This window comes from Corticium candelabrum, chromosome 3 (genome assembly GCF_963422355.1).
Source record: "Corticium candelabrum chromosome 3, ooCorCand1.1, whole genome shotgun sequence".
NCBI lineage: Eukaryota > Metazoa > Porifera > Homoscleromorpha > Homosclerophorida > Plakinidae > Corticium > Corticium candelabrum.
The window spans coordinates 4,735,509-4,749,557 of record NC_085087.1 but is presented as its reverse complement, the minus strand read 5'-3'; the positions used below and the strand labels follow the sequence as shown (position 1 = coordinate 4,749,557).

Sequence of the window (14,049 nt, the reverse complement as noted above, 5' to 3'; positions counted from 1 at the left end):
CGTTCGTGTGACTCGCGCAAAGAGACGGAGACCTACAGTCTCTGCTGATAAATGTGACTACTGGCGGCGAGATTGAAAAAAAATTATCACAATTTTGTTGTGTCTTGCTAGAGTAAGAAGTTCCCTCTTTGTAAAGTATGGAGAATTGTAATATTATGATTATCAGCCATGTTGTACTTACAATGTGTTCAGACTCAGCAATGCTCGACAAGCACTTGACCTTTTGTCTATTTGCCTTTCGGGTATCTATTGTTGTCGCTATTTTGGAGTCAGTCGCTAGTGAGCCAACAGTACTTTGTCAAACTGATAGCAAAGGTAAATCGTCATGCGCATGCTTGGCCTGCATTTGTAAAATTTTGTAAAGGAGTAAGACTACAGCGTGCATTAATTAGGAAGTCACTAACTTGTTACTTAACTGATATTGATCTGCTGTCTTCTGTAAAGATGTCTTATTGTACGAGAAAAATATTACGCTTTACAGTCTTGTTGGATCAAATATCGCATTCCAACCAATATTTCCAATAAAAGGAAAGAAAACGGGTTACCGTCTCAAAAATACAGATGGATTGTCAACGCATTTGAAACTTATTTTATCTATCGGTGGCAAAAATCTGTCATTATGTCAAACGAATAAATATATAGGACAATCTTCAATGCGTTTTACAAAAGGCTCAAAGTAAATGGTATTACAGAGGAATACGATGGTGTGCGCCTAAGATATACAGCAGTGCTATCTAAATCTAAGAGTTTTGATTCAAAAACGGTGACTTTACGTGTTGGTAGTAAGCCAAATTATAACTAAAGATATAAATAATTAATTAATAGATGAATAATTTATACATAGGAATACTTTAATGTTTAAAATAGTAAAACTAAATTAACTCTCACTGTTATGTATATTATCCTATGTTATCAGAGACGAATCTCAAAAGGTTTTCAGAGTGCACAAAATCCGATCTCTTTGGCACCCGGACGTCATGCATGCAAGCAATTGATACACGTTTGCTATGGATACCACCATTTGATTTTATAGTCCTTGGCAATGCACCGATGGACTTAAAAATTCCGTCTCAGTAAACGATGGAATACGACCGTCTCAGTGCACGGTTTCATGTTCTACCATTCATTTTAGATGCATGTTTTCTAAACATGCAAGCTAAATTATATTGCATGGTGTTTTCTTCAAAAATATTTTAAAATTGTTCTGCTGTTTTTAATGTTAAATAATAAGACCTCTATTTTATTAAAATGTCTATTAATTTAAAATGATTAATGAATTAATAAAACTCTGATTTTCTTTGCTAATTTCTTAATAGATTAAATCATGGTCTAAATTAGGCACGCAGTGTGCGATAGTCTTTGCAAGTAATTTGATTTTGAAATTCTGCCTTTGTTATGAAACTACCATTTGGTTAGTCGTTGTAAATTCCTCCGATGACTGTATGACATACACCTCTATTTAAAGATATTGTGTTTTACTAGTTATTGGTAATATAATTTAATTTTGTACATATACAAATCTTTCCACAATCTCAGAACAAACCGTTATTCTGAGTAAATCAAATTCTCGTGCGAAAGCTTGTTTTAATGTTACCGGAAATCGGAAGCCTTCTCTGAAAATTGATGAACAATCCAACAAAATCGTCAAAAGTTCTGTTGAAATAGATCAGAACTGCCTATACTTCGTGCTTGAAAACGTCAAAGATGTCAAAAACCTTACTGTAGTAGCATAAAACTGTTTTGGACAATCAAATGTTACCATTAGTTTTCCAAAATTTCAAAGTTAGTTGAATTTACACTAAATACTTGATATGAACGAAGAACCAATAATTAAAGTATTCGTTTGCACATTCCAGGCACTCCAAAACCTCAAAACGTTAAATCAAATGCTCCACCTGTTAGTACTGCGAATGCACTCGGTAACCTCAAACCGTCAAAATTGTGTGTTTCTTCATACTTAATCGATACAACGACACAAAACACCGCAGAAGAAAAGGACAATAAGACTTCGTCAAGTTGTCATGTATGATCGAATGTGACCAATATTTCAAACATTTCTTTTCCAGAATTTCCAATTTGGGCATCTGCAATTATTGCCATTATTGGTATTGCTGCGCTGATACTTGTTGTCTTTCTCATCATATGTTACGTTAGAAGTAAGTTGTAGTATTCTACATGCTCAATAGATCCTCATCTTTGTCCTCCATTGTTTGATTAGAGAAACGAACATCAAGAGCGGCAAGTCAAGAATCAAAGTATTCGTACATATTTGCTAAAATAACTTTCTAAATTTGACGACATCTCTAGGGACGACGACTTGATGGAATCGAAACCAACTGTGTATGCAATGCCAATGAAGAAGCGAGCGGTGATATCACCTTTTATTAGAGAGTCTGCAATTGTAACAGTAGAAGAGCAGCCATCAATGGTCCTAGTAAACTTGCATGCATTGGTCTCTTCAGCAACTAACCCAACCGAATGTCCTCTTTACTCAAATTTGTCTCAAGCTGAGACCAATATGGCCTCTCAGTTAATTCAAACAAGCAAATTATTCTAATGCACACAAACTAGTCACAATAAAATCGTTCTTAAAACCAATTTCGGATACAAACATTTGAATCCCTTGGCAATAAACAGTAGACAAAAAATAGGCAAGTGATGTCTACCAGACTTCTGCAGTTTAGCTAGTAAGAGTGCGTTACCGTACGTATTGAAATCAATAGTTGGGTAAACAAAGATAAAATAATTTACGTCAATTAAAATATTCCTATATATGACGTCACAAACGTCAAGGTCAACAGCACTGTACGCAAATTAGCGTTTACAATTACCTTCTCATCATGTAACTGTTTGTTACAATTCAAGCAAATTGTCGATCCTATTTCATTTTAGGGCGTCAAGCCAGACGGTTCTGAGTTACTTTCCGAGAAAGATGAACAAACAATGTATGCCACACCAGTAAAGACTACAACGGCAAATTCACAGTCCGAAATTGAGTACGACAATACGTTAACAGTTACGCAGAAATCAAGCCAAGAAGGCTATGACGTGGCAGCTCCTCACATTACTCATTCAACTGCCCGTACTCCAAAATCGAGGCACAACGACAGCGCCGAAGTGTCGTCGGTAATTGAAACACACAAACTATGTCATGACATAAAAATATATTGCAGTTATTGTTGCGCATTTCAGAGTTTGCAGTATGCTGAGTTGCAGTTCGGAAACAACCCGGTGGGCCCGGCAGTTCCATCTTCTGCTGCTGTCACTTATACTAGCATAAAAACATAACTATGAAGTTTACTCTTGGCTAAGACGTTTAGCTAACAAGACTTTTGAGTCGGTTCTTTAACGATTATGCAAAATTTGCGTAATTTTGAAATACAAATAAAATTTAATGCCACGGGTTAACTCCAGGATACACACTTTCATGGTCTTTGCTCGAATTTTCAAACTCCGACTCTAAGAAACTCTGTTTCACATGAATTGGTACCATAAGAACAGATTCTCTTCGCGATGTAAGCCAAAGTATACTGTAGAGTGCTTAGAGTAAGTTAAGTAATGGGTTTCTAATCAGCAAGTCACCTTCTATTCCCAGAGCAGGCGTTAAGTTTAATAGATTCAGGGGCGGTGGAGCAGGGGGATGCAGAGCTGTATAGACACTGCTCTGGGGGGGGGGGGTGACGGGGATCGGAAACCCCAACGTTTAGTCCAATCTTCATTTTTGTAAGCAAACATTATCCTCGTACTACATGTGTGTACGCTGATGTCTTCCATGCCCCGACCTCAACTTGCTAGTGGATCAGCCGCCTCTGTATCCCTACTGCCCGGAATATCGGTGCCAATCGTCTTGACATCTGTTTCAGAAATAAGATAACAAACACAAACCTCGCCTAGAAACAAGTTGAGAAATTGAAGAAATACAGATACTTGCAAGTGGAGGTAAGCCGCATGTGACAGTGTCGGACACTGGTTGTTCCAGTGGTGCTGGAATTGTTGAGCTCAGTGCACGCAGGTATTACACGGTGGCTGGACATTACTGCAATTCGTCACAACCTGAGGCAATTACAGAAAGCAGTGCTTCTTGGATCCAGTCGGATCCTACGTAAAATCATGTCTTCTGTGTAGACAAGCAGCCATGATGGTCTAAGCAGCTTTCAGGCAGAGTTAAAACACGAAAATCTGCAGTTATTTGCAAATTTAAATTATATATTTGTCAAATTTGATTTTAAATAGTTAGCTTGTATTTGAATAATTAAGGTTGCAATGTTACACAGACGATTTAATAGCAAACGCATTTCACGGAAGGACACTCAATTGATATGTACTGGTCTATACTTTGTTGCTACCGACCACAACAACAAACGTGAAACCTTGAATGATGCTCGCATGACTGATAGTTATCATCCGTTTGTCAAATCAAATATCGTATATAATTTCAAATTTTAAAATTATTTTGACTAGAGCTGCTAAAATAATAGCAAACTATAACTTTAAGCAACAAATATATACAACAACCGATATTTCTACATCCTTACAGAACCCATTAAGGTTGAGTTTGATTAGAGATCTCGGTGTCAGTCACGTGTACGATAAACATATAATGCAATGTTACTTAATCACATGATGAACTACGATTTTGTCACATTAACAAGCCATTTGGTCATCTGTATAATCGTCGTTAATTTTTCGTTATACCAAACGTACGGTAATCACACAGTTGAGGTACGAGGTCATTGCAAGCGCTAGGTATATTGAAAGTTCCAAGTCTAAATCGCTCTACGACTGATACGTCTCACTAGTGTACAGAATGCTTGCCTGGAAATAAATCGTACCAGATAGCAAATTCTTACGTGGAATGTCTCACATAGACAATAATGTTTCTAGTTACACCCTCACACAAGAACGAGTTTGAACTACGTGACAAATATATAGATTAGATCTTTTATAGTAATATTCACTAATTTAGCAAAATAGAACTTATAACTTTGCTATTATTGATGTAAATATAGAAAATTTGACTAGAGCGCTCACTGTCGTTTCTGTCTGTATTTTGCTGTACCAACTGTCTTTTTGTGTGACAAATATTGATATTGTTAGAATTTTCAATGCCACAGGATAAAGCATGCTAGTGAATTAATTAAAATCAGATTACTGCAACAACGTGCAGATACGTCATATATAACTAACATGATTGCAAGCGTGACAGATTAAGATCTATTGGACATTAAATCATAAACGGTATTTACAAATTTTAAGAAAAATGCAGCTACTAATATGTGCAAATTAAAATCAAAGTTTTTAAATTTGATCTGGAATCATTTGCTCGGCAATTAACTGTAGATTACCTTTTTAATTAAACAGAAATTTACCTAACACGTTGCTACGCGTGGTAAAATAGATACACCTAACTGCTGTAATTGTTTACCTTCTTAGTACCAAAAACGACAAGCAGTTGCCCTTTATCCTTCGGCATGGTATGATTGTGTATATAATAGAAATATATATATAAATTTTAATTTTGGAATTAGTTAAATATTTTGTAAATATATTAAATGTTTAGAGTTGTCTTGCTCCCAGACTATAGATATATATATATATATATATATATATATATATATATATATATATATATATATATATTTTTTTTTTTTTTTTTTTTTTTTTTTTTTATAACCGCCCAATGGACGGAACATATATATATACAACTTGTTTACGTCAATGATCTTATGATTGCAATATTACACAAAACAATTTGGCAGAACTGATAGAACAGTACGTATGTAACTAGCTATGGAATCACCGAACTTCATTGAGCTAATGAAGAGTATAGTATCTTGCAGATTTTACTGTATATACAAGCATTAGCGCAGAAAAGCATTAACCTAACCTGTAGCTATTTTCTCGACTAGAAGCAAACTAATCTTACTTAATAAATTACCATAGAAATAATAGAAATATAAATATTGACATGTGAGTACGGGATATTTGAAAGGTGGTGTGTTTTACAGATATCACGCCACATTCGTGTGACTCGAACAAAGAGACAAAGACCTACAGTCTGTGCTGATAAATGTGACTATTGGCAGCCAGATTGAAAACTCTTATCACAATTTTGTTGTGCCTTGCTATAGTAAGAAGTTCTCTCTTTGTAACGCATGGTCAGTGGCGTCGGAAGCAATTACAAAGTGGTGCGGCCTAACGCGCGTTAGAAGGCGTAATTATTTAGCGTGCGCTATCATTTAGCGTGCGCGAAGACTGCTAGAAATACGTTACTTATTTAATCAGCACAAGAGGTGCTGCTGGTGGCCGTCGGGTCATTGTCACAACGTGTGTGGTTCCTGAATGGGCCCCTCTTCCGACGACTGAGTCTTCGTCCGCTTCATCCTCATTACATCTATCTTTTCCTAACGCTTCCTCCAGCGCGTAACTGTGTGTGTCACCGGAGGCAGTGCCGCACGCATTGGAGTGGCAGTTGCGTAGGCGTGACAACCCATTCTTGTCGTCACAGCTTAGCCACGCCTTCCACACAGCCAATCAGAGTCTCTGAAAGGCCACGTGGCGGTGATCACGTGCATATAACGGATGCGCCTGTGCTCTGTACAGCAAGCAATCTAGCGCACGCTCGCTCGCATTCATGCTGTCTCGTAAGAATGCTAGAAATATATTACTTATTTAATCGGCACAACTAACAACGGAAGTTACCGGCAATGAGCTGCTGGCGGAAAGCCACTTTTTGAAAAGTGGGGCGGCCATGGCCGCCCCAGCCGCTACGCTTCCGACGCCACTGATGGTGAATTGTAGAACTATGGTTTTATCAGTCATGTTGTACCTATATTATGTTCAGACTCAGCAATGCTCGACAAGCACTTGACTTTTCATCTATTTGTCTTTCGGGTATCTATTGTTGTCGCTATTTTGGATTCGGTCACTAGTGAGCAAATAGTACTTTGTCAAACCAATGATAGCGAAAGTAAATCGTTATGCGCATGATTGGCCTGCCTTTTTTAAAATTTTATAAGAGATTGTGACTGCAGTGTGCATTAATTAGAAAGTTCCTATCTTGTTACAACTGAACTGATACTAATCAGCTAGTTTCTGTGTAGGTGTTTTCCTGTACAAGAAAAATATTACGCTGTACAGTCTTGTTGGATCAAATATCGCATTTCAAGCACATCAATTTCCAATAAATTCAAAAAAGGTTGTACCGTCTAAGAATTACAGGTGGACCGTCAGCGCTTTTGAAATCAATTTTACCCATCGTTGGAAAACACAAGTCAAAAGGTCAAACGGAAGAGGATATCAGCTAATCTTCAAGGCGTTTTACAAACAGCTCAAAGTAAATGGCATTACCAAGGAATACGATGGTGTGCGCCTAAGATATACAGTTGTGCTATCTAATTCAACGAGCTTTCATTCAAAAACAGCGACTTTACATGTCGGTGGTAAGCTAAATTATAACTAAAAGCAATAAACAATTATTAAATAATTAATTTATGCATTAAAATATTTAATGTATATAATAGTATAACGACATTAACTGTCACTGTTATTAATATTATTCTAAGTTAGCAGAGACGTATCTCAAAAGGTTTGCAGGGTGCACAAAAACCGATCATTTTTGCACCCACGGGTCATGCATTCACTTTCTTGATACCCATTTGCTACGAATACCATCATTTGATTGTTTTATAGTCATGGGCCATTGCTCCGATGAGCCTAGAAATTCCATCTCAGTAAACAATTGAATACGACCATCTCAGTGCATGGTTTTATGTTTTACCATTCATTCTAGATGCATGTTTTCTAGACATGCAAGTTAAATTATACTGCAAGCTGTTTTCTTCAAAAATCTTTTTAAAATTGTTCTGCTATTTTAATGCTAAATAGAAATTAGCTACGAGCGTAACAGAAAAACAACACAATAAGTGGTGGACTGCTTTGCGAGAAGCTTACTCTAAACGGGCTGAATTGACTTCCGGTATGTCTGTCGGTATGTCGCTGTACCTACCTATGTTTGTAAGCGTGTGTCACGCTCGGAAAGTTTTCGAGCCAATCAGCAATCGTTTTGGAACGCAAAACGTAGGTGACGTAAGCATAGCATATCGGCGTGAATCACTCTCGGAAATTTGTTGAGCCAATCAGCAGTCCTTTGGGACACCAACAATGGGTGACGTAACAATCCCGCGCATTATGACAAAAAAGCCGAAATGTCATATCCCAGTAGCGTAGCTCAAGAGGTTTCCAGGGGGTCTGGAAACCCCCCAAGCAACAGCCGTCTAATATCAACTCATTGTCTTACGTCACACCTTCTCCCGTACAGTTTTTGATATAGATTCGGCAGTGATTCCTGTGGTGTACTGTACACCCTACATACGCTCCGTGACCGGCAGGGACGTCAAGGCACGCCTAACGCGCGCTAGTGTTCCAACTTTGCACGTGGCGGGCACCTTTCCTAGTCTCCTGACACGTGAAGAGAGGGAATTTCCGAAAGTGACTGTGGACAATGAAGAGGCGTTCTAAAGACCAACTGACCATCAGTGCTCTCTTTGAAGCTGCTAGAAAGAGATCTCGAGGCGGGGACCCCACTCAAGAGAGTGTAGATTCTGAGCGGGCATCGTCGCATTCCATCAATTTGGAACTGAACCCAATGACAAGTGAAGCATATGAAACTGCAGACCTCAGTATAGAAGTCACTGGATCTGGTGGCAGCGGGGATCATGTAAGCGATCGTGTTGAAGTGCTTGCATTTGTCAATGGGGATGAACGTGATCCTGCTGAAGCCTGCAGAGCGATTAGTGAGTGTACTGCAGTCGGCGGCTGTACAGTAATAAATAGTGTATCGTATGATGTCGTAGGAAACGATGTTGGAGAACTGGTAGATCCAAACAAACTGCAGGATGATACAAAGCTCTCCTTGCTGTTGGGTCATTTTGTTCCAGACAGCCACTTTCCGTTTCCTCCTCGGCAAGAGAAGAAGAGTGGGCGAGATACCAAGCGCTATTTTCAATTACAATGGCTTGAAAAGTATAACTGGCTAGTTTATTCTCCAAGCCAAAATGGTGGATATTGTCTACCTTGTGCACTTTTCAGCACTGATCAATCAACAGGCCAGCTCTGCAAACAAGCAATGGTAAAGTTCACCAAAGCGTCTGAGACCCTTAGAAAGCATGACCAACAGGAATGTCATAAGGTCTGCTGTACCAGGGCCAGCCATTTCATTGCAACCAGGAGACATGGTCAGGCAAATATTCTTCAGCTTGTCGTAGACCAAGGGAGTAAGCAAAAACAGGAAAATATAGCCAAGCTTTGTGCCTTGATCAAGACTGTAGAGTTTTGTGGACGCCAGAACATTTCTTTGCGTGGCCACAGAGAGAAAGGATTTACTTGGGACCCCAACGAACAGTTAGCATGTAATCCTGGAAACTTTCTAGCTCTATTGCGTTTTCGTGTGGACGCAGGTGATGAACACTTGTTGAGGGACTTCCATATGTCTCAGTCTGCTCGAGGACTACGTGCGTCTTACCTGAGCCCAACAATACAGAACGAGTTGATTGAGTGCTGTGGGAAGGTTATACAAGAAGACATATTGAGAGATGTCAGAAAAGCACCATTTTTCTCAGTGTGTGCAGACGAATCTGCTGATGCCAGCAACCAAGAACAGTTGCCCCTGGTTCTTCGTTTCGTCGATGAGTCTGGACTCATTCGTGAAGAGTTGGCTGAATTTCTCTGTTGCTCTGATGGCACCACCGGGCTAGCTTTAGCTAATCTGCTACTGACCACAATGACGGAAATGGGCTTGCAGCCAAAAGAGAAGCTTCGTGGACAAGGCTACGACGGTGCAGGGAATATGGCTGGACCTTTGCAGGGTTGTGCAAGCAGAGTAACTGCAGAATGCCCAAAAGCGCTGTACCTCCATTGCAGTGCACATTGTCTCAACCTGTGTATAATAAGGCTAAGCAAACTGCCTTTCATCCAGTCTATGTGGTCATCATTGTTAGACGTCAACATCTTTTTCAAATATTCACCAAAGCGTGCTCATGCTATGGCTGAGATAGTTCATGAATGGCGTCAAGGAGAGGGTGGCGACTCAAAGAAAAAGTTGGTTGATTTGTGCAAAACAAGGTGGGTAGCGCGACATGAAGCCCTTGTCGTGTTTGCTGAGCTTTATCCAGCTGTTTTAACGACGTTGGAGACAATCAGCAGAAACAGGGGTGGAACAGTTACATGGAACGCTACTAGCTCCTCCTCTGCTACATCTCTCCACAATAACCTAACCCAGTTCCGATTTCTTGCAACATTTGTGATAACATCAAAATTGATGGCTGCAATTCAAAGCCTAACATCAAGTCTCCAAGAGAAAGCCACAGATGTTGCAAAGGCTTACAAACACGTCGCTAGAGTCATCTCCGTTCTTCAAGATATGCGGGACAACATCAACGACAGGCATGGTGAATGGTGGACAGACGTTCAGGCTTTGTGTCTGAAGACTGGAGTGCAAGAGAGTCTCCCAAGATATTGCAGTAGGCAGACGTACCGTGGGAACATTCCAGCGCAAACGCCAGTTGACTACTATCGCCTGAACGTGAGTATACCGCTACTAGATGACATTATTTCGCAAATGAATATCCGGTTTGGAAACCTTCAACAACTAGCTATGAAAGGAATGTCATTTATGCCGACGATTTTGCTACGTGATGCTTCAGCCAAAGCAGATATTCTTGAATTTGGAAAGGCATATCAAAGTGATTTTCCTACTGCGAGTCCGAACTTGGATGCGCTGTCTGCAGAAATTGACTTGTGGATTGCCATACTGAAATCACTGCCCATTTCAGAGCACCCCGCTACTGTAGCAGAAGCGTTGCGTTTGGCAATGGGTAATCCACTAATTCCAACTGTGTCGAGGCTATTGCGCCTTGTCTGCACCTGGCCTGTGACGTCCTGTGAGTGCGAGCGGTCTATAAGTGCTCTCAATCGCGTCAAGACATCTCTCCGGGCATCCATGTCGCAGATCCGATTCAACGGACTTGTCATGCTGCATGTCCATTACAACAGGAAGTTGTCACACTTGGACGTGATCCGCTTATTTTCTGTCAGGAACCCGAGAAAGATTATTCTCCCAAACTTTGGAGAGCCATACTCAGACAGTGAACTAGCTAACACTTTTGTACTGGATACTGATTCACCAGAAGACACGTGGGACACTGAGCTAGACAGCTAAATGACTTAGTTTACAATTTTGAAGTTGTGTGAAACGTTTATGCTATTATCATATTCACTACAGATATCAAGCTCGTAAGATTTGGAAACCCCTCTGGAAACCCTTGAGCTACGCCCCTGTATCCATACTAAAAATGTTAAACCGTCGTCAACTGAGAAGCGCAGAGTAAAGTTCAAGCTAGAGTTGTAGGCGTATATTACATTTTTTACACAATAATCGTAAAATAAACGAATTCATCGTTCTTCAAGAAGCCAAGCGAATGTCCCATGGGAACATGCATGTGTACCGTTGCGCACGACCAACCTGTTATCCGCGATCTTCAAGAGGGCAATATGTTTTAACTGTAAGTAGGTCTGATGATGAACGATCGGCGTCGTTTTGCAAGAAAGATTCGTAGGAAACGTTAACGATGCTTTCTTCTGGATCCGGTTACGGCATGTCGCTTTACAGTATTTCTAGGAGACGTGCAAGATCAATCTTTATCTAACTAGATACGACAAATAGTCATCGGAACGAAAGATGATAGCGACGTACGGATCAACAAAAGCATGATAATTTCGTCACCTCAGTAGTTACTAACTGCAAGTGATGCAAGACCGAGCGCTACAGAATCCATAAGTGACGTAAATAACAAGCCTGTTCTGTGCAAGAATATATTTACAGATGTAAGTAGGACTGATGATGAACGATTGACGTCGTCTTACAAGAAATATTCGTAGGAAACGTTGCGCTGCATGCTTCCTTATGGATTCGGTCGCTACAAACACACACACACACACACACACACACACACACACACACACACACACACACACACGCGCGCGCGCGCGCGTCGCTTCACAGTATTCCCGTAAACGTACATCGATCTCTAGCTACGACGAATAAATTTCAACGGAACAAAAGATAATAGCAACTGCTCAACGAAAGCGACAGTAACGGCTCAAAGAAAGCATTGCAATCGTGTCCACATTAAGTGATGCAAGCAAGAATGCTACATTCAGAATTGAGAAATAACATGAATATCAAAACATGGCACTCCTTGCAAGAGACGCAGCTGTCTCGTATGTGCATGTACTGAATTCGAAGTGTAGTGTGGGACATTAATGATATTTAGTTAATTATCTGTAAATAATCACATCAACGCATCCCTTGGTTTCAAAGAATTATATATTCTAGCAATAAGCTAATAATTCATTAATAATAATGACAATAAATAGACGAAATTTATTAAAATTTACTTTAATATTCACAATAAATATACACACACTCACGCGCGCACACATACAAACACATACACACGCACGCACACACACACACACACACACACACACACACAGACACACAGACACACACACACACACACACACACACACACACACACACACACACACAAACACACACACACACACACACACACACACACGGACACACACACAGACACACACACGCACAGGCACACACACACACAGACACACACACACACACACACACACACACACACACACACACACACACACACACACACATTTATTATCAGTTTTCGCTATTCGTGTACGAGTTCACGACTTTTCTACTGAATAGAATTCAACCATCGCTTGTCTGCTTGTTCATGTGCATAGAGACCAATAGGAGAATGACAAGCGCGATGACAGATGGCGCATACATATTGACTTGTAATTAGTCTTTGAGCCGTTTGCTGGTGTGTGTGTGTCGTCGTTCGTCTAATTTTTTTTATTATCTCATCCTCATACTTCTTCAGATCAGATGACACTTTCTTCCTCTAAACCAAACGATTAGACGCAATGCAGTGACTTCCAATTGTCCTGATTGATACCCACATTCTGCAGATGATGACGCAGCATGTCTTTATATCTAAGTTTTTGGCCACCCATTCTTCTCTTGGCATATAACAACTGTCCATAGAAAACTTGCTTTGGTAGCCTTCTGTCATTCAATCTTGTGACACGTCCGACCCATGGTAGTTGTTGTTTTGTTATCATACATTCAATCCTTGTCATAACACATCGCTTCAGAACTTCACTATTTGACACTCTTTTCACTTCAATAAATTTTCAAGATACAACGCAGACTACGAAAATGGAATTTTTCAAGTTCTTTAACTTAATGTTTCTCTGATAGAGCGTCCATGATTGTGACCCATATAAAAGTGTTGTAAGAATGAATGCCTTGTATACTTTGATTTTAGTTTTACTTGATATCTCTTTGACTCCACAGCCTCTTTTGAAGTGCAGCATATAATCTGTTTGCTTTTTGCAAGCGTGTAGCAATGTCATTATTTATGGTGCAATCATCAGAGATGACACTACCAAAATAAGAAAATGTAGATACTGTCTTTAATGGTTCTTTAGAAACAAAGATATCATCAGCTGTTGTTTTGTTTCTGGAGCATGTTAAGACAAACATTCTGTCTCTTTTATATTGATTTGTAAGCCAAAGCTGACAGAAGCATTGCTGAAGCAGGAAACTATTTGTTGAATTTATCCAGCAAAGTGTGCTGCAAGAGCACAGTCATCTGCATGTAGTAACTCACGAAACTTTGTAATTGATGTCTAGGTTTTTGTCATAAATCCCCGAATGCTTTAAAATTTGCCATCCATACGATACTGTACAGACACACCTTGATCTCCTACGCAATGATTCATTCCTTTAACATTGCTGCAAGAAAGAGAGCAAACAAAGTTCGTGCTAGAATGCAACCCTACTTCACTCCAGTTTGCACATAAAATCCCTCTGATTTTTTCCCACCATAGATAACATTCCTTCATGTAACCGTTCAATCAAATTGACAAACTTGGATGGGCAACCCAATC

At 39.7% G+C, this 14,049-nt stretch overlaps 2 protein-coding genes across 5 annotated transcripts in view; both read left to right on the top strand.

Moving 5' to 3' along the window:
- On the top strand, nt 1-3,398 carry LOC134177126 (uncharacterized). 4 transcript variants are annotated; one of them, XM_062643853.1, is made up of 6 exons: nt 1-135; nt 193-315; nt 1,965-2,015; nt 2,067-2,156; nt 2,219-2,255; nt 2,308-2,873. In XM_062643853.1, the coding sequence occupies exons 2-6, from the start codon at nt 201-203 to the stop codon at nt 2,555-2,557; spliced, it is 543 nt and encodes a 180-aa protein (XP_062499837.1). In that variant the 5' UTR covers nt 1-135; nt 193-200; the 3' UTR covers nt 2,558-2,873. The 4 variants fall into 4 exon arrangements, 3 of the variants coding, with proteins under 3 accessions (XP_062499837.1, XP_062499836.1, XP_062499839.1); XM_062643852.1 differs by lacking the exon at nt 1-135 and having other exon boundaries at nt 164-315; XM_062643855.1 differs by lacking the exons at nt 1-135; nt 1,965-2,015 and having other exon boundaries at nt 164-315.
- Nucleotides 3,399-8,237: 4,839 nt separating this feature from the next.
- LOC134177649 (uncharacterized) overlaps nt 8,238-14,049 on the top strand; it is a 25,102-nt gene continuing 19,290 nt past the window's right edge. The window contains exons 1-3 of the mRNA XM_062644424.1: nt 8,238-8,795; nt 8,856-11,193; nt 11,282-11,292. Of these exons, the coding sequence (XP_062500408.1) occupies nt 8,504-8,795; nt 8,856-11,193; nt 11,282-11,292 (2,641 nt within the window). The 5' untranslated portion in view covers nt 8,238-8,503. The remainder of the gene's footprint in view (nt 8,796-8,855; nt 11,194-11,281; nt 11,293-14,049) is intronic.

What these genes read in the sequence shown, in the direction of transcription:
- LOC134177126 (XM_062643852.1), top strand. Translation starts at nt 183, where the DNA reads ATGTGTTCAGACTCAGCAATGCTCGACAAGCACTTGACCTTTTGTCTA. An exon ending in TTGTCAAACTGATAGCAAAG is followed by an intron (nt 316 to 1,964) that starts GTAAATCGTCAT and finishes CATACTTAATCG; the next exon opens with ATACAACGACACAAAACACC. An exon ending in GCGGCAAGTCAAGAATCAAA is followed by an intron (nt 2,256 to 2,307) that starts GTATTCGTACAT and finishes CGACATCTCTAG; the next exon opens with GGACGACGACTTGATGGAAT.